The sequence below is a fragment of the Phacochoerus africanus genome, chromosome 12 (assembly GCF_016906955.1).
Source record: "Phacochoerus africanus isolate WHEZ1 chromosome 12, ROS_Pafr_v1, whole genome shotgun sequence".
Lineage (NCBI taxonomy): Eukaryota > Metazoa > Chordata > Mammalia > Artiodactyla > Suidae > Phacochoerus > Phacochoerus africanus.
In genome coordinates this window covers 62629771-62652564 of record NC_062555.1, presented here as the reverse complement: position 1 = coordinate 62652564, position 22794 = coordinate 62629771, and the positions used below count along the sequence as shown (strand labels likewise).

General features: G+C 42.3%; 1 protein-coding gene across 22 annotated transcripts in view; it reads left to right on the top strand.

The window, feature by feature from the left end:
* The window catches only part of PARD3 (par-3 family cell polarity regulator), a 629826-nt gene that overhangs the window by 240547 nt on the left and 366485 nt on the right, over positions 1-22794 (top strand). For all 22 annotated transcript variants that reach the window (XM_047755497.1, XM_047755490.1, XM_047755482.1 and 19 more), the window contains one exon: positions 6197-6377. In XM_047755497.1, the coding sequence (XP_047611453.1) occupies positions 6197-6377 (181 nt within the window). The remainder of the gene's footprint in view (positions 1-6196; positions 6378-22794) is intronic.

The following is a 22794-nucleotide window of genomic DNA, read 5'->3' as shown; positions in this document are numbered from 1 at the left end:
TGATTTAAGTCACCTGCCATTTCCTGGACGAAGACACAATCTGCAGGATCTTTTGATGCTTTAAAAAAGCTCTTCTGGGAGTTCCTGCTGCGGCACCGCGTTTTCAGGATCCAGAGGTGGTGTCTCTGCAGTGGCACGAATTCATTCCCTGGCCCCGCGCAGTGGGTGAAGGATCCAGTGACGTGGCCGCAGTTGTGGCATAGGTCGAATATACCGTGGGTGCAGCCAAACAAACAAACAAAAAATTAAAAAGCTCTTCTGATGAAGACTGAGTGGTGGTATCACTGGCATCGTTACCCTCAAGTATGTTCAGAAACTTTTAGGTGGTCGTCGTAAAATTATGTTAACTTGATAAGGACGTTATTCCTTTGGTTAATCAAGAATCAACAGGGAGTTCCCTCGTGATGCAGTGGGTTAAGGATCTGGTGCTATCACCGTAGCAGCTTGTTGCTGCTATGGAGCTGGTTGGAGCCCAGGAACTTCCACGTGCCTCTGACACGCTCTCCGCCCCCGCAACAAAAAAGGAGAGGAAGAAGAATGAACAGAGTTCCCTTCCAAGGCGTGTGGGTGGTCCTCGCCCAGGGTTTCCCAAGGGCCACGCTGTCCACATGATGCTCTGGGCTGGGAAGGTTAGGAGAAAGTAGCATTACTGAAGTTGGATAGGTCTCATTTCCGGTTTCAGATTCATTCTGTACTTATTTATAGCTAATCTCTCATCATATTAATCTTTCTGGATCTGTTTCCTTTTCCGTGAAAGGCATTATAAAAAGCTGCCCTGTGTCTGGGGAAGGGGTGGCGGGAGGTGGGGGAGGGCACCTGCGGAAGAACCTCAGTCTGGCGATTGCGACGTTGACCTTTTCAGCAAGGTTTCTCCTTCCCTTTTCCTGTTGTTTGTCCCTCTTATGACTCGAGTGTAGAAGACCTTGCTGCTTATCCTGGAGTTTACCGGAAGGTCTCTTTATCAGCCAGCACATTAGAACTTGATAATAGCTAGCAGCGAGTGTGTGTTTGTGTTCTTCGAGTTGACATGCCTTCTGTCTTGTTTGTCGCAAGTCCAAGTGGAGAGGCACTAGGTCAGTTTCCTATGGCCGGAGCTAATTACCGCAAGCTAGTGGCTTAAGACATTGCTAGTTTATTAACTCAGTGCTCTGCAGGGTAGGATTCTGACATGGGTGAAATCAGGGTGCCCGTAGAGCCTCCTTCTTTCCTGGCGGCCCCAGGGAGAACTCACTTCCTTGCCTTCCGGGGGCCCCCGCGTTCTTGGCTAATGGCTCCCTTCATCCTCAATGCCAGCGATGCAGTGTCTCCGTAACCACTGTCACATCTCCCTCTGCCCCCGGGGAGAGGGTCTCCGCTTTTCCAGGCTGGTGTGATTGGATGGAGTCTGTTGGGTAGTTAGGACAGTCTTCCTGTCTTAAGGTCCTTAATCTGAGTCACATCGTCAAGTCCCTCTGCCGTGGAAGGAGGACATCCATGAAAGCAAAGCCTCAGGTGTTGAGGCTTTGGATGTGGACAGTGATGGGCACGGTCTGCCACCACAACCCTCCTTCTCTTTCGAGATGAGGAAAGTAGGGCTTAAGAGATGATAACGAGGCCGGTGGGTCAGGCCAGCCCTCCTCTAAGAAGTAAGGTCGGAGCTGGATTTGAATGTAGGTCTCTTGAAGTGTGGGTTCGATGCTCTTCGCCACTTTGCTACATGCGTTCAGCTCATAATTTTACTCATTAAAGGGGCCACTCTGGATCTGAGTGGTTTGTACATGCATTTGCATGTGCTCTCTGTAAAATGGGTTTTCTGTTGGAGGGTTCGGATGTTTCAGGCAGCGGAAAGGACATGTGGCCGAGTTTATGTATAGGTGGGTCATTGGAGGCATTGTCCTAAAATCTGCCAGTCTTTTCTCGTGGAGCCTTGATGGGTGCATGGATCAGAAGAGAAATTAAGTAATAACGATTGAAAGTGAAAATGAACTTTCAAAAGCAATCTACTTCATGGACAGCAGTGAAGGTTCCATCTGTTAGATGTGAGTCACGTTTCACAAATTTAAAAGCAAGACATTTTCTTTATTTTTTGAAGGGCATGATGGAGGTTTTTAATATGTGATGTTTCTGTGTAGGCCTCATTTTCTTTCGCTCTGCTACTATGTATTCTTGTAGAGTAGATTTTCTAAAATTATATATCCTTCCCAATTTAACACAAAATTACTTTATATCTGCACCTGGCACTTAAATTTTGGTATAAAAGAAAGCTGTAGAATTGTATGTTATTGGCATATTGCAAATCACCAACTGTGATTCTGCCACTGAAATTCAAACAGCATTTGTTCATGGCACAGTCCAGATTTCATAATACTTGTGTTTTCTAAAAATGCTGGAGATAATTATTGAAGCTAATATCCGTGTATAAGTTCTTCATCGTGCATGGCATTTAAAGACGCGTTCTTTGTCATTTTCAATCTCCATTTTCCGTTTGCAGAAAGGACTTGATTCTTGAGAGAACACATCATTGTGAAAAGTTAATAACAAAACTTGAATTTCATTTGCTTCCAATTAAGCGCCAAAATGTCAAAACTTAATATCTTCAAAATGCATATTAAGCCACACACCTTGTGAGAAGTTTGATATTAAAATCAAGCATAGAAATTCAAAATCCCGATGAAGAGCTTGAAATGAATATTGTTAGCTTGTCAGGGTTACCGAGGGACCTCGACTTTTAGTTTTATTTCCCAGATTGAAAATTTTAAACTGGCGGTACCTCAAGGAATGAGCCATCTAGTGCATGGTTGTCAAACTCTGGCCCATGGGTGAAGTTTGTTGCACCACCTGCTTTGTAAATAAAGTTTTATTTGAACCTTGTCACCCTCATTTGTCTATGTGTTGCGTGCCTGGCTGGTTTCATGTTACAATGTAGAGTAGAATAGTTGTGTCAGAGACTAAATGAATGAATTGTGCGGTTCCAAAAACATTTACTGTCTTGACCTTTTTAGAAAAATGTTCGCTGACCTCTGATCTGTAGATTGTCTTTGTTATGGGAAAATGCTTTTCAGGCAGATTGTCAGTCAGCTTGTTAACAGGCCGATTTAGTGTATATGTGCATACAGTATATGGAAACTCTAGTGTATACATACAAACACCTTTCTATTTCTAATAACTGCTTTGGATTCTTTCCCCACTGATGTTGCTTATTATGAGGTTGAGTGGCCCAACTATTCATCCTACTTTAATTTTTTCTTAGCACTTAATCTTCCTCCAGATTGTTTAATCAGCTAATTATATAAGATGCCACAGCAGGATGCTGCGCTTCCTGTTTGTCTTTGTGTCTCTATGACCTTATGGTGGTTTTTTTTTGTCTTATGAATTGATTGATGCAGGTAGCATTTGTGCAACGTGACAAACTGTAATTATAAATACTTTCCACATCCTGGGAATACATCTTTCGGTTCTTTAACTGATAGGAGTATTGGTGTTGAGAGGGCTTGGGCTGGAGGCAGAAGGCGTGGTTCCATTTGGGTACAGTCCTAGCTCTTCTTTCCTTGGAAGGCTGAACTTAGCTTTGCCAGGCATGGAGTTGGTGGGGGAGTTGCCAACGTGTTGCTGTGTCTTAGAACTTCATTACTCTTTGAGATTTTAAAGAAGAGCTGCTGCTGTTGGGTTATATGAAGAAATAAATTGAATTTTCTTTTTTATGGTACTTGTAATGCTGGATTACAAAATGTTTCAATTTTGAAATAATTTTCTATTTCAGAAAAGTTGCAGAAAGACATATTCCCTTCATCTATGGCTCACGTTAACATCCAACAAAACCATAGTGTAGTTACCACAGTTAGGAAATACTGAGTCAGTGCTACTAACTCATCTATTGCCCTCATCTGAATTTGCTGCTTTCCCACTAATGCCCTTTTCTAGCCCAGAATCCAGGCAAAGACCTCACACTGCAGGCAGTGTGTCTTTCTCCTCCGTCTCCTTCAATTTACACACTTTCATCGGTCTTTCACTCTCCTGACCTTGATATTTTTAACGAGTATGAGTTATTTTATAGAATGTCCCTCCTTTTGGATTTGTCTGATGTTGCCTTGTGGTTAAAGTTATGCGTTCGGGGCAGGGATGCCGCAGAAATAATGTTGCTGCTTCTCAGTGAATTGTTCAGCGGGTACACGCCCTTGGTAGGTCTTATTACTTGGTGAAGTACTGTCTGCCAAGTTCCTGCCCTGCAAAGAGACTATTTTTTCTTTTTCATTAAAAGGAATCTGGTGGAGAGATGCTCATTGCATCATGTTCTCACCCCGTGATGTTAGCATCCACGCGCAGATCTTGCCTTGCGACAGTTGTGACTGTGCAGATTGCCTCATGATGCTTTTGCTTTCTGTTACTTCTTCCATACGTATTAACCGGGATGCTTCAGGAAGTCAGAGCTGTTTGTTCTCTGCCATCTATTTAGTTATTTCTCCAATTATTTATTTATGTCATTGTGGACTCACAGATGTTTAGTTTATCATAGGTTATACTCCAGTGCTGTCAGTATTTCATTGTTTACAGGTGTCCCACTCTTGGCTGTGGGGCACTCCTTCAGGTTGGCACCCAATTCCCTTTAATGTGCTTCCTTATTTATTTATTTATTTTTTGTCCTTTTAGAGTGGCACCCACAGCATATGGAAGTTCCCAGGCTTGGGAGGAATTGGTGCTGCAGCTACTGGCCTGTGCCACAGCCAGAGCAACATCAGACCCGAACTGCATCTGAGACCTACATCATAGCTCACGGCAATGCCCGATCCTCAACCCACTGAGCAAGGCCAGGGATCGGACCCGAGTCCTCATGGACTAGTCGAGTTACCACTGAGCCACGACGGGGACTCTGATGTGCTTCCTTTGATGGGCTCTTTAGCTTTACAAGGTGTTCCATGACTCATCGTATCTATTTTTTTCTGCCCCCAACCCTGGAATTAACTATTTTTCTAAGGAGTTTTAGTTCATTTATTGGAGAATGGTATTAGAACCCAAGATCTGGATACTTGAGTTCATTGTTTCTTGACTAGCAATTTGACACGGAAGCAACATCATTGCTTTTCTGATCTCTCAGTGAACAGACCTAAGAAATTCATGTCTGAATACCACACATGCATTTGCACTTGTTTGCCTACCTCCTTATAAAAACCATATAGATTTTTATGTAGATGTCTCTAACTCTAATTTGATACTACAGTTTATTTCCTTTTTTTGTAACTTCTATTTCTGATAGTGAGAATGTTGGTTACCATTATCCAAAATAGTTTTCTTGTTCATTCCTTCATTCCTACTGTGTGTTTGTGTATGAATTTCTGTATCATATGCATGTGAGAAACAAGTTTTCTAACTAGAATACAGTATTTCTGTACCAGTTCTTTTTGTCTTTAGCTTTTCATTAAGCAGTGAAAATAGTTTTACAAAGTTCCTTTGTTCTTTTCTTCCCTATCCCCTTTGGTGTGGTTGTGGTTATATTTTTCGTCTGTAACTCAGTTGGGTTTCATTTGTTTGTGTTCCGTGTTAGAATCCCTGACTCCTCTCCCCTCACCTTGCCATCCTGGTTGATTGTAATTTTTTGTCCGTTTTAGGATTTTAATCATTATGATATCTGTAAGAGTCGGAGTTATGGAAAATATATTCAGAAAAGTGTCACCACCCTGTTATTTCCCTTATCTGTTCATTCTCTCTTTCAACCCTGTTCCCACTGTCTCCTTGTAGGTTACTAGTCTCATTCATTTCTTTTATCCTTTCTGGATTTCCTTTGCACAAATGAGCAGATGCTTCATGGTTGTTAGTATCTCCTTTTTCCTCTGTGAAGGGTCTCTGTACCTTATGCTGTGTATACTGTGTAGCATGTATATGAAATCCATATAGGTATATATGCACTTTCTTTTCCACCTGATATACCATGTACCAAAAGATTTAAATTCACTGCATCCCCTTTAGCATTCTGTGATATAAAACCATTTTATTATTTTCCCCCCATAGAATTTTGGGTATGACACATACAACCTAGAAATATAAACGTCAAGCATCAAAGTCCAGGGCGAGACTCTCTCTTTGAGTTTTGGCTTCCTAAAACATAACCTTCCCGGGTGTGGAAACATCAGTATTTCTCCTCTGCAGATTTGTATTCAGTGTGGTTTACGTTTTTGGTTGTCATGCCTTTGTTCGTAATTGCACATTGACCTTTCATTTCTAGCTGGTAGCGGTGTTTGACGAGCAAGACCCCCATCATGGAGGTGATGGCACCAGTGCCAGCTCCACGGGCACCCAGAGTCCGGAGATATTTGGCAGTGAGCTTGGCCCCAACAATGTTTCAGCCTTCCAGCCTTACCAAGCAACAAGTGAGATTGAGGTCACCCCTTCTGTCCTTCGTGCGAGTAAGTGCATATTTCATCTTCATTTACGGGGATGCCAGCTTTTGTTATCCAGCCATGCTCCTGTGAATGGAATTCATTATCTGTTTTTATCAGAAATTGATTAAGTGTAGAACCTGGGCAAATGTCTTTTGCAGAGAGGTGGGCAAGATTCTTTACATTTCAATAGATTGGGCTTACTTTACTTTGGACTGGTAGACTTTTAATTGCTCACTAAAGGTCAGTCAGGATGATAAAGTTATAGTACCTGAATTTTTCTTTCCCTGCATTTTTTTCTGAATGCTCAAACAAATAGAAATAATCAAAGGCCTCCCACGGAAACAAAACAGCATGTTTGATTGACCATCCGCTTGGTTACAGCCATTCCTGGAACTTTATCTGGAGAGCAGGGGATGCAGAGACCTTAGGGCCGTCCTTATCTTTAGGGATTTGGAAGAGCTGCTGTTAGATACCAGCTCAAGGAAAGACAATATTGGACTTAGTGGGTTTGTCTTGGGAAGCCTACGATGCAGACCACTCAAATTCCAGGACGCTAGCTCGAAGAATTCTGTAGCCATTCCTACCAAGCTTACTCGGAAAAGGCAAGAACTTCTGCTAAAGATAAGAGTTAGTGTTTATAGTTATGTACTCTTATAATGGAGCATTAAGAGTAAGCAATTTATAAGTTATAAATCCTTTATCTTTTAGGCACATCCATATAGAAACGTTTCAGCTGTTCGAGTGGAAAATTGAGTCTTGTGTGATGTTACTTGTAGTCTCCAATAGCTCTTCATGTGGAGATAGGTAATAAAATGTAATGATATGTAAAATAATATATAGGCTCTAGTTAGATAATATTTAGAATGTAGTTACATGTAAAATAATATATGGACTGTAGTTAATAATATTTAGAATATAATTACATGTAAAATAGTATGTAGACTATAGTTAGGTAATACTTAAAATGATATACAGCCTATAGTTAGAGAATACTTAGAATCCCCCTTTTTGCATTGGTGGCAGTCCACAGCATTCTGGTAACTTGCTTCTAGATGTTCATAAACTGTTTCTGCTTCCACTGTCCCTTGAAGACACATATGAGGAAAACAAGGAAAGAATATCAGTTTAGTGGTTAACACGGCTGACGATCCATCAGAAACCACAGGGAAAGTAGCCACATAGAGATGCAGAGGATGTGAAGGCACATTGCATGAGGGGACAGGTATTGTGTGTGGATGCGGACCAGCATCAGCCACATCCTAAAATTGCTTTGTATCAGCTGGATGAGAATAGTCACATGAGAGCTGGGCACAGTGGAAAATGTTTCCAAGGAAGCCAGGACCAGAACAGCCAGTATTAGGTGTTTTAGCTGGACATTTCCTTGTATTTAGGAGACTGAGGTTTGTTTGTGCACATGCATGAACAAATATATTTTAAACTAATTTTATAGAAATAACATTTGATAGCCCTATGTCTGGAATCTATTATACAGCACAAATGAACCTTTCCACAGAGAAAAAAACTCATGGACTTGGAGAACAGACTTGGGGTTGCTAAGGTGGAGGGGGAGGGAGTGGGATGGACTGGGAGTCTGGAGTTAATAGGTGTGAACTATTGCATTTGGAGTGGAGAAGCAATGAGATACTGCCGTATAGCACAGGGAACTATATCTAGTCACTTGTGATGGAACATGATGGAGGATAATGTGAGAAAAAGAATATACATATATGTATGAATGGGTCACTTTGCTGTACAGTAGAAATTGACAGAACACTGTAAATCAACTATAGTGGAAAAAACAAAAATCATAAAAAGGAAAAAAAGTTAAAAAAAAGAAGTAGCATTTGATGACTACATGGATACGCGATTTAAAAAAAAAAAATCTAGTGTGGCCTGTACTTCGGGCAGTGTTTTTCAAGATGCGAGGGTTGTATCGTGTATGGTACACAAAGTAACGTGTAGGTTGTACACAGGTCCTTTTGTTTTCTTTTATTATATACAAGCTGATTAAGTCTGTGCATTAATGATGCTCTGCTTGGAATAACCTTGTGTATGCAAAATGGATTGCCTAATTTTGATTTAAAGGAAATTTTAAATAATAATAGTACAAGTCTTCATAGGTACCTGACATTTGGAGAACAGTGTCTTTAAGTTAGTAATTATACCTTAATGTATATAATTAAATACAGAGCTCTTTGTTGTGTTGTGGTTTTTTATCCATGTGTTTTATAAAGCAAGATGCACCTTTAATTTAGCTGCACCGTAAAAAGAGTGTTGGAGCAAAGGCCAATCCTGACTTTATATTAAGAGGAATTTGAATGGCACTGCTGCCCATCAGTTTGTATCTTTTGACTTAACAGCATTTCTTGTGTATTTTTTTTTTCTTGTAGCAACAGCATTTCTAAACTGCCACTGCCCATGTAGGTCTGGCTCTGTGTGCTGAAATTTAAATGCTGTTTTTAACCCCAGATATCTCTTTTACCTGGTTTTTCTTGAGAAAAGGAAGTTAGATTTGAAGCATATGTGTTGTCTTAGAGCCGCCAGTGGGAGAATACACACAAATTCAGAGCAAGAAGCTCTGAATTTCATTTGCTAAGGTCATTTAGATTTTACAGCCTTGGCAGGCATTGGGCAAGTGCACGTTAAACACCCACTAATTACAAGGTTTGGAGACTGTGTGAAAGTTACGCATTGCCCTGAGTCATGGGCTCTGGTATTAATACTACTGCTTCAGAAATAAAACAAGAGCTGGTCTGGCCGGCCAGGCTTTGTGCTAGGCGACCAGAGTCCCGAGCTGAGGTAATGAGGCCTAGTCCTTGCCGTCAAGGAGTTATGTTCAGTGTTCTTCCTCATTTTCAGTATGAAAATAAGGGAGCCAACATTATGTAGATATTTGCTCAGTCGAGGAGTAATCAACTCCGGTTAAGGACGTGGTTAATACAGGATTTCAGATAAATAAAGCTTCAATATTTGTCTTTTTCTTACTCTTTCTTTTCTTTCTTTCTTTCTTTCTTTCTTTCTTTCTTTCTTTCTTTCTTTCTTTCTTTCTTTCTTTCTTTCTTTCTTTCTTTCTGTTTCTCTCTTTCTGTTTCTCTCTTTCTTGCCTTTTCATCTTTTTAGGGTCACACCCATGGCATATAGAGGTTCCCAGGCCAGGGGTCTAATTGGAGTTGTAGCCGCCAGCCTATGCCACAGCCACAGCAACACCAGATCTGAGCTGCGTCTGTGACCTACACCACAGCTCCCGGCAATGCCAGATCCTTAACCCACCGAGCAAAGCCAGGAATTGAACCCGCTACCTCATGGTTCCTAGTCGGATTTGTTTCCGCTGTGCCATGATGGGAACTCCCAGTGTTTTTCTTGAAGATAGCTTTCCCGTATTTTCCTGTGGATGAATTCACTCGTCTCCTTTATTCCATGAAGAACTGATGGAAGCTAAGAAAATTCTAAAAGTATCATTTTCCTATGACCTGAAATAAAAATTAAAACACTTTCTTTTCCTCTCAAATTTCATTTTTTTACCCTTCTGATTTAAAAAAAAAAAGAAGAAGAAGTAAAGCATTTGGGCCTCTAAGTTCCCTGTGGCACAGCAGGTTAAAGATCTGGTGTTGTCACTGCAGTGCTCAGGTCACTGCTTTGGTGTGGATTTGATCCCTGGCCTGGGAACTTCTGTGTGCTGTGGACGAGGCCAAAAAATTAAAACAAATTATAATAAGAAATTAAAAAAAAAATTGGGGCCTCTAGAAGTGCTGGGCACTGGACCTCCTCTGCCTTAGGACTGTCCACAGTGGAGAGACGGGGAGGTGTTCAGGCCAATAGAGCCATTTTGGGGAGTGGCGCCTCAGGAATGGGGCCATTTGACATTGAACCCTTGGAAACGCTGATGTTCTGGCCTCTCTTGGAAGGTCTTTGTATCCTCTCAGGCATGGATGGGTATACTGCGCTTTCAAGATAACCAGATTCTGATAACCTTCATAGATTTTTTTTTTTTTCCTACCAGATTTTTGATAAGTTTGGAACGGAATGCCTTCTACTTTATGTTTTTAACCTGAGCTTACTGTGCAGATACTTCTTTCAAGGACAGTGGCTTGGAGGATTCATGAATCAGAAAGGATAAGGCAGTACCACACTGGGCAAGATCAGGAATCCTGCTCATCCTCAATTTTCTTCATCTCCACGTACCTGGGCCGGGATCCTGAAGAGTAAATGAGATGTGTGAACTGCTGGTAGTGTGTGACACATGATCAGCATGAGATTAATGAGGGGTTGTAGAAAGATTTTAATGATGCAGCCCCAGTTCTTATGGATGCTCCAGAGGGCTGAGGTGTTACAGAGCCTAAGTAACAAGGAAGTGTCTTCTTGGACAGGACACACTGCCTCTCTTAGGTAGGGTGGAGTGTTTTCACACAGAATCAAATTGGAACCATGTTCTCTTAACCTCACAGTCCTGTGATAGGTGTTTAACTATTTCTATTTTTTCATGCTCACAAATCTAGGCTAAGAGAGACCCACTAGGCTTAGGGGCACAACTTCTGAGCGAATCATTGAGACCAACCAAGTCTAGTAGGTTTTTTTTTTGTTAGTTTTTTGTTTTTTTCACTGATTTCTTTCTTTTCTTTCTTTTCTGTTTTTGTTTTCTCAAAGGCATTTTATAGGGGTCAGAGATTCTGGAGGTAGCCTGGCCTTACAAAGGTGACAGGATTCCTTTTCACCCCAGAGTGCTGATTTCCTCTTTGCTTTGGAAGAGCCAGACTGAAGATTTCACATGCCTCAGCAAGTGGCATATATATACCACTAGTGGTGGAGAAAGTTCTTGAAATAGAATTGCTGTAGAAGTAGTGAGAAACAAAGTATCTGATTAGATGGTCTTCTAACATTTCTAAGCTTTGGTCTTTTAACATTTCTAAGCTTTGTTAATTTTACAGTTAACTTTTATCCATTTCTGGGATTTCTGAAATGATGCCCTTTAACTAATTGGTAAGATTTTACCAGCTCCCTACTTTTAAGAACTCACAGAGATGTCAGTAATTACTCTACAAGGTTGGTCATGAAGTTAACAGCCTTGCCTCATTCTTGATCTCTAAATTTTTTTCTTACCCAAGGATATACAAGATGGGGTTTGTCTTGCTAGGAGATCTAAGATCTTTGGTTTAGAAATCTATCCTCTTAACGTTAACTGATATTAGAATACTATTTTCTGGTTTTGCTTTAAATGTATATTGAAAATAGAAATAATATTCCTATTGTATTTCCTTTTAACTTGTGAAGTGGAGCATGGCATACAAATGGCATTCTCAGTATTTCAAATAATTACCTTCTTACTGTGCAAGTTCTATTCAGCATCTAAAATTCATCCAGTTTTGTTGTAGATGCAATCTGATTATTACATGTTGACAAGGTCATATATCTATTAATTGGATTGGAGATGGGATACAAAATTGCTGTAATTATTGTAATTTTCTAGCTAATTGCAGGGTTGGTGGTGAATATTTTACTTCTGCAAAATGAAAAACAGTATTCCATCAGAAGTTGTTTTATGGGGTCTCAGACATTTTGTTTTTTATCTTTGGTGCTTTTTGCCCACCAAGTATCTCTTTTGTATCTTTTTGTGTATTGATCCACCTCCGAATGTCAGCATGCTCATTGGCAGGGATCAGTGGAAACAGCCAGGAGTACTGAGCCCCCCTTTGTTCTGGTTGCCACGGAACCTCCATTGTTTATTTGTAAATTGGAGTCCTCTCCTTTCAGACTTATAATAAAGGTTGGATGGGTTGGATCCAATTGGAAGTGAACTCCTCTTCTCTGCTCTCTTGTCACCTGTGCGCTCGGAAATATGCCCTGAAACGAGCGTCTTTACCACGTTCTGATTATTTATGTGTTCTTTTTTGGTGTGAAAAATGAAGTGAATTATTGGTCGATCCACTTCATATTGTCACATGGGGCTCATTTCGCCTCTTCTCTCTCTTTTGTATTTTTTTGCTTTGTGTAAGCTAAGCCAGCTTCTATGAGCTGGAAGCCGGATTGACATTTTAAAAATAATAGTGTGTGCTGTGCACAAGGTGAGCGTGTTTGGAGGATCGCAGGTGGGTGGGGACCGGGCTGTGAAGGGGGTGTTGGGAGCCCGCTGCTGAAGATGGTGCCGGCAGGCTGATGTTTATTCCCTGCTGAAATGTAAACCGGAGGCGCAGGTGAAAATTGCCAGGCCTAATGAGCAATTTGGCAGATAAGACGGGCTGTCAGGCAACAGCAGTTCAGCCGCAGACGCACTGTCTGCGGACCAGGTTGCTTGTTCCAGAGATGGCATCTCAGTACCGCAGAGAAAGCCTTCTTTCTTTTTCACTTCTCTCTGGTATTGCGAAGATGTGGATTCCATCCTTCAGTTTTCCAACGGAATACCCAGCAAACTCCATTTGGCGATTTTGGTTGCAAAATTGTTTTTAAACTTGCCTTTTCATATGGTTTATCCATTCACGAAAGGGCATGATACGTTCTTCCCACACCAGAACACAGGACATGTTAGGTTTTAAAACACTAATACAGTATAAGGGATCCCTTGCTTCATTGGGCTGAAACATTTCGTCCGTGGTCTTCGGGTTGGAATTTATTGCTCCGCAAGCTAACAGCATCGTCTTTTCAGCAATGGTGTCATTTTGCTTCCTTTGCCCAAGAATCCTTTCCTTCCGTGGAGCTCATGAAAATCGAGGCTCTCAGTGTCCTTTGTTGCATAAGGGACGTTTGGGACAGGTTTCCACATCCTTGGAGGATGGAGCAGTTCCTCAGGAAAGCTGTAGGCCCACCTCCCCTGTTTTTGTCATCAGGACACCGAGGCTTCACGGAGTGAATCAGCACGGTCTGTGCTTACGGCATAACCCAGTACACGACCTGCATAGTTCAGACCAGCAGAGTTATTGCTGAAAATATATGGACACTTACTGTACTTCATGGTCCCTTTGCGGCATTTCCACGCACCAGACTTGGAGTCAGAGCATCTTCGCATTTCCCGTCTGACCGCAGTATTTCCGAATTACCTTTCAGCAGAATAACCGTTTGCTTCTTACATTGTCTATTTCCATCTCTGTAAAGCACTTAATTAAGAAAAAATGTTCACACATACGTATACAATATTTTGCATTTGGTAATAGGGACTGTTGGGCCATTGGGCAGAGGAGCGTTTTTTAAGAAATTCTCTGTGCCATGTATTCAGATAGGCTTTGGCCCATAGTTAGCAGGTGGTCCTTGGCCATTCAGAAGGCTTGCCTGTTGGGTTCCTGGCCTGTGTGGGGTCTTATATACCCAGACTGTGCGGAACTGGACCTCTTGTGCACAAAGCTCTCTGTACCAGTCACACCTGGAGAAATCACAGGGAAGAGCAGTTTTATAGATTTCCCACCCACCCCCAAATATTTCCCCACGGCCCAATCACTTTTCCTCCTCACTTCTTTTTGTCCTTGGCTCGTATATTTCACTCCACCCTGAGGTCATGCCTTGCCCTCTTGCCTTTGTATGGAAATACACCTCATGTGCCCAGTTCTTGTCTGTTTATCAGATGCAGAAATGGTTACGGACACTCAAAGATGGGTAAAAGTGATATAGCTATGGATATACCAAGAAAGCGCAATTTAAATAGAAGCAAAAAAGCCCGTTTTCAAATGGCAACACGGAGCGCATTACACAGTAAAAATAATTGTACGAAAATGTTTCAGCAGACAAGGTTGGATTGTAAATAAGCTTTCTCTTTCACTTTCATCTTCCATTCTAAGCAGATATTTAGGTTCTTTTTTCTATTCGCGCATGTCACAGAGAGGCCTGTATTGTGGATTATTTTGTCAGCGTGAAAGCCTGGCCAGATAACATCTTTCCTTCTCTTCTTGCTGCATTTGATACAGAGCTCTTGTTTACTTCTTGAGACTGTGTTTCCCTATATATCCCTTCCTTGCTTTTAAGGGCAGAAATGGCTTTGCGTTCCTCTTCTCTTGGCTCCCGTCTCCAGCTGGAGGCCAGCCTCATCTCTCAGAATCGGTGTGTGCGTCCCAAACCGGGAAGGAGGGAGGGGCAGCTCTGCCAGGGCACAGGGTACTTGGTAAACGCGCCCCGGAGGTGTGAACCCCTTCTGCTTGTTCCCGGAATGAACAGCTACATGGCTGTGTTTTGAACCACCACTGCCTTACACCCAAATCAGTGTGTGGATGCATTAGGTTACTTTGTGCCGACGTGTTTCATCGATAGTGATGTATATACCCTAAGCATTTCTCGGTCAGTCCTTATCCACCCATTGCCTGCATTTCAGCAAATTGTTTTTCTCCCTGCTGAAGAGCCGGGCACTGCGTCGTGTGCTCGTGGCACGGTGAGCGTGTGCTCCAGGACACAGAGACCTTCACCTCGCAGCGCTTTCCGCGGCCGGCACGTGCGGCTTCCTTTACGGGCGTCCCTCCACTTGGCATCTGACAGGACTTAAATAAATCTAGAGTTTTCGTACCTCCCAAAAAGGGGACTGTGCTTCCCTTCCCTCACCTCTGGCTTCTCCCTCCTGGTCTCAAAGAGCCAGCCCATGGACCTGGCTTCTTCTCAGGTACTGTCACGCTGCCTGTCCCCAGGTGGAATGCCTTTCCCTTTGCGTTCTCTCTAAAAGTTGTGCAAAGTTTCCTGCACCCTTCGGTTTCTGTCTGTCCTGGGGATTAAGCAGCCACTATGTGTTTTGGTTCAACTCTTTCTTGCAGAGTCGAGTGTAAAGGAAGCCGTGGCAACAGCGTATTGCCTGGGCTGTGGTTGTATCTCCATCATATCTTACAAGCACTGTTGTCTTGTCTTTAGAGTGGTACCCTGGTCACACGTTTAAATATATATGCAAATGTATATGCACATAAACATAGCTGATAATTGGTGAGGTTGTATTCTGATAGGAGTACAGGAATAGTATGTAACTTCAGGAAAATAAATCATTTTGTGGAGATAATTCCCATGTTTAAAGATTGAAAATTACAGCTGGATCAGTCTAGGAAGCCTCAGACCAACCATCGTATGGAAAAAGCAAGAACCAAAGGGCATTTCAGGGTGCTACTAGGTTATTCAGCCTGTCACCACATTTAATTAAAATGTCAGTTTGTGCCACGACCGATCCACTGGTTAATTTGTTATTTAGATCAGCTCGAGAAGTATGTATTTTAACTGTACAACTTGTGTTAATGCTTGGGAAAAGAAGATTCTCTGGCGTGGCCGAGATGTTACCGTCTAAGGACTTACAACTAAGAACAACAGCTGGTAGTCGGTTTGCATGAGCAGTAGAGGAGTGTCTACCGATCCTGGATGCTAGCCGTTCTTTTGCAAGCACAGTAAGGGAGCCGGGGGCGGGAGGCGGAAGGAAGGTCAGTGGGGAGTCGAAGTCATAGAGCAGACCTGCACTGCCTTCCAAGGATGGGTCTGTGATCCGGGGTCCTCTCGGCGGGGAATGGGAGAGCCAGGTGGGCAGGGGCTGTCTGGGCCTGCCCTTGGTGCTTCATCCAGAAAGACTCCCAGTCTGTCTTCCTCATTGCTCTGCTCCATCTAAGTCACGGCACCTCTTCTCTTCAATATTGGGAAATTAGTTTACCGCTAAATAGCATTAACCTTTTAAGTTAAAGCCTGGGAGTTTGAATATCCCCTTAATGCTATGCCACAACTCGATATGTCAACATGATTTATTACTATATTATCAATAATGCTAGTTTTATTCAATTGCAAAGTATACTTATCCTTTAAACCCAGAGTAAATACACAGTTTATCTGCCCCCAGTTTTGAAGAGTAGGGTATAAATGACTCCGTGTGTGTGTGTGTGTGTGTGTGTGTGTGTGTGTATTAGTTTTCTACTCTTGCCGTAATAAAGTACTGCAAACGTAGTGACTTAAAACAATACGCGTTAGTTTTAGTACCCTAAGTCGGAGTCGCATGCGGATCTCTGGAGGTGGGCACGGCTGTGTTTCTTCTGGATGCTCCGGAGGAGAATCCGTTTCTTTGCGTCTCCCCGCTCCCAGAGGCCGCCTGTGTTCCTCAGCCGCTGGCCTCCCTCCATCTCCAGCATCGCTGTGACCTTTCCTCTGCCGTCGCGTCTTCCTTGCTTTCCTCCTGCCCTTCTCGTCCATTTTTAAGGACTCACGTGATTACGTTGAGGCTGCCAGGGTGATCCAGGATCACCTCCTCCTGCCAGTGTCTTTGCCTTTATTCTGCATGCAAAGCCCCTTTTGCGTGGCAGGTACCATGGCAGGTTCCAGGGGTCAGGGTGTGGTCCCCTTTGAGGGCCACTGTTTTGCCTTCACAATTTACGTACATTTTCATTTTGTCAGGTAGAGTGAAAAAAACCCCACCACTTCCATTGCCCTGCATTTGGGGCATTATTTTTCCTCACTGGCTGACTCTGGGTATGACAATCCGTGCCTGCCCCAGGGACGTTTTTGTAATGGTCCCTGTGGTTAAGTGTGTTGGGAAGGAAAGTCATGAACACTGAGACAAACCAGCTCACAGGAAGTGTTTCTTTGAGACGATTTTTATTTAGGTGAGCCAAATTGAGTAAGATCTGTAAAAATAGCCCTCAGGCCATTTTTATGTAATTCTTTTTGCTTGACAGAAATAATCTGTGGCAACAATTTGCTTGATATTTATCTCTTTGGCATAATTACAAAGAATTTTCGAGTATGGATTTTTATACTCTAAGGGTGAACATCTTTTTTGGCTGCCCCCATGGCACGTGGAAGTTCCCAGGCTAAGGACTGAACTTGTGCCATAGCAGCGACCCGGACAATGCCGGATCCTTAACCCATTGCGCCACAGGGGAACTCCTCTAAGGATGAAATTTTGATTAGAAAAATTATACGCAGTTAGTGAAAACTGGTAACATTGGGCAGTTTCATTATCTTATATGTACCCTCTCTTCTTGTCCAAGCCCTCCTTCTTACCTTCTGCATGATTGATTGATTTGTTTAGATTTGTCTTTTCAGGGCCGCACCCACAGAATATGGAGGTTTCCAGGCTAGGGGTCTAACCGGAGCTATAGCTGCTGGCCACAGCTGCAGCTACGTGGGAGCCTGGTGGTGTCTTCGACCTACACCACAGCTCACAGCAATGCCAGATCCTCAACCCACTGAGCAAGGCCAGGGATCGAACCTGCAACCTCATGGTTCCTAGTCAGCTTTGTTTCCGCTGTGCCACGACGGGAACTCCCTCATGATTTACTGTATTTGATTTTTTAAGCTTTAAAAGTTATTGTGATGTTTACTTTAGTTATGTTCTAGACCTTCCCATAAAGTATCCTAAGAAAAATGACTTCTAGAATGATTGCAGAAGTGGAGCTCATGAGTATTGGATGTAATTTTCATTCTTGAACCTTCATATCACTTCCCGTTCTTGAACTATTTTAGGAGTTTCTAGTAATTCTCTTTGAACAGAGGCTTTGCAGTGACTAAAGACTAGTTCTGGGAGTTCCCTCGTGATGCAGCGGAAATGAATCCATCTAGGAACCATGAGGTTTCGGGTTCGATCCTTGGCCTTGCTCAGTGGGTTGAGGATCCAGCGTTGCTGTGAGCCGTGGTGTAGGTCACAGATGTGGCTTGGATCTGGCGTTACTGTGGCTGTGGTGTAGGCCGGCAGCTGCAGCTCCATTTAGACCCCTAGCCTGGGAACTTCCATGTGCCACAAAAAGACAAAAGCCAAGGGAGTTCCCATCATGGCACAGTGGTTAACGAATCTGACTGGGAACCATGAGGTTGCGGGTTCGATCCCTGCCCTTGCTCAGTGGGTTAACAATCCGGTGTTGCCGTGAGCTGTGGTGTAGGTCGCAGACGCGGCTCGGATCCCGCGTTGCTGTGGCTCTGGCGTAGGCCGGTGGCTACGGCTCCGATTAGACCTCTAGCCTGGGAACCTCCATATGCCGAGGGAGCAGCCCAAGAAATAGCAAAAAAAAGACAAAAAAAAAAAAAGAAAGACTAATTGTAACGCGTCTTCATGAGCACCTTCATCCAGAGACCTTTTTGTGATGACACTTGTTTCCTTCTTTGCTTATAAAGAAGCAGATTGTTGGGCATTGCTTACCAACCTTTTAAAGAATTGAAAAGTTTCTTAGTCATAGCGCTCTTTCCCATTTCCATGTTTCCTTATATGCTGCTTTATTTTGTAGCTGCGTATGTACCTCTCTGGCATATAAAAAATGGGAATCATGTCTTGGTCTCCCTCTGCCCGCAGCAGCTGGCTCAAAGCTTTGCCTGGAGGACGTGTGTTTCTCTCTCTTCTCGGCCCCACCAGGCTGGCAGTGGTAGTGAGCGGAAAAGTGTAAGGCGTGGAGTTGGCGAGAGCTGCTTTCGATGGGTGGGCAGTCTGTTCAGTTCAGTTCAGGCCATGACTAATTGTAATGTGACAAAAGACCTTTCCTCTCTGTGAACATAAAATTTCAGCTTATCCAAGTTCAAACGTACACGTGATCTTTTAGTTTCATTGACCAGGGTGCTAACATTCCTTTAATAGGATTTTTTTTTTTTTTTACATGGAAGAAATGTTTTATGATATTTTCTGAACCTAGTTGTGTATATGTTTCAGTTTTTGTACATCCCCCAAGATTGTCAATTTCTGTGAAAACCTCGCAAACAGCCTTCTACCTCTGTATTCTCAATTGGATAGGCTTGGTTGGGGGCCAGTGCAAACCTCTTTAGTGTAGAAAATCGAGATCCTTAATTAGAAAAACTATCTCCAGAAAGCACATCTAAAACGACCCTCTCGACTCGGGAGTGGCTTCGTCCACCTTCCTTCACTTCCTGTGTTGTCGGGACACACTGAGTCACCGAGTTAAGGTCTTTCTGCAAGACTCGCCTGCTTCAGAGGGGAAGTTTGGTTTAGCTATAGAGAGTTTCATCGTTGTGGTTGTTATCCAGCTTTAAAGACAGAGTGTACACCTAGAGAAAAAAAGTATTTTTGGACTAAACATATTGGGCAACTGCTGGTGGCACAATTTTATTCTCTGGAACGTGGCTGTTGCAGACCTTGATTTCTGTCTGCTCATTTACACTGAACGACACCTCGCCAGCATCGCTCGCGCAAACATTGATGAATGCAAACCACCTTCTTACGCAAGAGAAAGGACTGTCATTAGTGTATTAAACGTGTTTGGAAAAGGCGTGTGTGTGTGTGTGTGTGTGTGTGTGTGTGTGTGTGTGTGTGTGTGAGAGAGAGAGAGAGGGAGAGAGAGTTAGCTGCAGTGATTCCTTGCTTTTATTTTTATACATTTCATAAGCATTGTCCTTTTTTATTGACTGAAAACTGAGTTTGGGTATGGGCTTTTTTCCCTTCACATGTCTATTACAGTATTAAACAGTCTTACATGACACAAAGAAATTGTTCCTAAAACTAATGGGACAGGTTTTTCTATATGATTTAGTATGTTATGTTTCTAAATAAATGAAATGTTATATTTTCTAGATTGTAAACTCTGTCCTTGAAATACTTACACGCCACACACATGCCACATCCTCAGACTTTTCAGGAAGTTGTGAATCAGATGAAGCTGGTAAATGGTGATGTCACTCTAGCTACGTTAATTGCTTTTTATAATTTACTTTCAATTCCTATGGGTTCCAAGCTACTCATATTTGAAAAAAGTTTTTTTTTTTTCCTGTCTGCTCTTCTACTAATCTTATTGGTAGCTATTATATTTTGAACATTTTCTCATAATACACTTTAAGACATCAAAGTAACATATACATATATATATTTTTTGCCCTTTTTTTCTTTCTTTTTTTTTTTTTTTAGGGCCACACGTGCAGCATGTGGAAGTTCCCAGGCTAGGGGTGGAATCAGAGCTACAGCTCCCAGCCTACACCAGAGCCACAGCCGCGGGATCCGAGCCGCTTTGGCGACCTACACCACAGCTCACGGCAGCACCAGATCCTTAATCCACCCACTGAGTGAGGCCAGGGATCTCATGAACTGGCATCCTTATGGTTCCTAGTTGGGTTCGTCAACCACTGAGCCACGGAGGGAACTCCGATAATATTTTTCACGTTTCTCTGCTCTTGGTGCGTATCACTCCATTGCTCCTTGGAAAGATGTGCTAGGTGTGTGTGGGGAGAATGCAACTGCTTTATATCTTTACCTCGATTGTGATCAAATGTGTTTCATCTTTCTGAAGAATGGAAGAAATCAGACTCTCGTCGTTCTTGTCACTTACCTTTTCAAAGTTAAAGCACATCTAAGTAAACGGGGTTCCGGGCCCCATTTAGACCCACGAATCATGTTGTTAAATTTCATGGTGTATCTTAAAAAGGACTTTAATCTGTCAGAAATAGCATTTTAGGAGGCTTGACTTAGCAAATCTTTTCAGTGACACTGAGCCTCTTCTGCGTAAATGTTTTATAAAGTCAGTACAACCTGTTCTGAGGAGATTCGTTCAACTGTAGACTAGAAAGTGTTATAGAAACAAACCACTGGGATGAAAACGTGCCTTTACACAGCTTTCCTTTTTCACAAATTTAACCCTAATTGGAAAAAAAACAACAGACTATCACTCAGTATCATTACATTGCAAGATCACTTGTCTTCTGTTTTAGCTCTTGGTTCGTATCTTGTTTCTTTTTTTAAAAATTGTTTAAATTGAAGGATTGTTGGTTTACAATGTTCTGTAAATTTCTGCTGTACAGCAAAGTGACCCAGCCATACACATATAGACATTATTTTTCTCGTATCATGTTCCATCATGTTCTATCACAGTATATAGTTCCCAGCGCTGTGCAGTAGGACCCCATTGCTTCTCCATTCTGAATGTAATTGTCTGCATCTATTAACCCCAAACTCTGTCTCTCTCCCACTCCGTCCCCCTCCCCCTTGGCACAAGTCTGTTCTCCATGTCTGAAGATCACTTGTCTTCAGTTCAGTTTTTTTTTTTTTTTGGTCTTTTTAGCTATTTCTTGGGCCGCTCCTGCAGCATATGGAGGTTCCCAGGCTAGGGGTCGAATCGGAGCTGTAGCCACAGCAACGCGGGATCCGAGCCGTCTCTGCTACCTACGCCACAGCTCACGGCAACGCCGGATGGATCGTTAACCCACCGAGCAAGGGCAGGGACCGAACCCGCAACCTCATGGCTCCTTGTCGGATTCGTTAACCATTGCGCCACGACGGGAACTCCTTCAGTTCAGTTTTTTATCATAGAACATTTCAGATATATCCACGATTAAAGGGAATAGTGTGAGGAAACACCATGCCCAACTCTCAGTTCTAACAGTTATTATTTCTGAGTAAATTCCAGACCTTATATTATTTCCTCTGAAAATATTTCAGGACTGTATATATTTCTAAAAGGTAGAAATACTTCAAAAATATAATCCCATATAATAGTTTCTTAATGCTATGTAATGTAGTATTATTACTAAAATTACTCTGTTTTGTAAATGTGGTTTTATATAGTTGGCTTAAATCAGGATCCAAGGAAAATCTGCACTGCATTAGATTGATACGTTTCTTTTAGTCTCTATGTTCCTCTTCCTGTGTGTGTGTGTCTGCATGTTTATATATATGTGGGTATGTGTATATGTACACACACACACCCACCCACACACCCATCCACCCCCCCCCCCCCCCCACACACACACAGAGCAATTTATTCATTGAAATTGGACTGGTTTTCCTGTGGTTTTCCTCTGTCTGGGTTTTGCTGAATCCACCCCTGTGGCATCTACTATGTTCTTATAAACTGGTAGTTATAAGATATAGAGTCTTGATTTGATTCTGGTTTGTATTTCTGACAGCAGTATCTCTAGATGGTATTGTATGGTTTAATTAGGAAAAGCATAAAGTCTGACTTTCTCATTTTGTGATATTAGCAGTCTTGGTTATTATTGACTAGATCCATTGCCATGTGGATATTCAAATTCTTTCATTTATTGGCCATATCATTTCCAGAAAGATACTTCTATTTTTCTTTTTTTGGTCAACTTGTTTGTTACCCTGCGATACCCTTTCTATAGGAAGGACAGACCAAATAACGAATTTTGTCTCCTTCCTTACCAATTTTCAGAATGAGTTTGTTTTCTTGGCTAACATTCTCTTAGTTTGCCCTTTTTCTCTCTTTAAGAAAGTCATTAAGAACTAATAGGCATTAATACCATTATTGGTTCAATCACTTGCAGTATTATTCTTATTGATGCTCAAATGGCCTACGTTTGTAATAGTGCAGTCTCTCTAAATTGGCTTCTGAGTGCTCTTGATAACAGCAGCCTTGCCTTCTGCCATGAGATGTATTCTGTGCTTGTCTTACATATTTGCTGCCCCACATCTGGAATCGGTCATTTCTCTAAATGGTCGTGTCCTGTTTGTGGGAAAGGGTATTCAGAGACCGCCATTTGGGTGCGTTGGTTTTATTTTTGCCTAAAAGCAAGTTAAATTTATGAGCATCTTGGTCTAATTTCAGTTTTCAAAGTGTTGCCTAAAAGA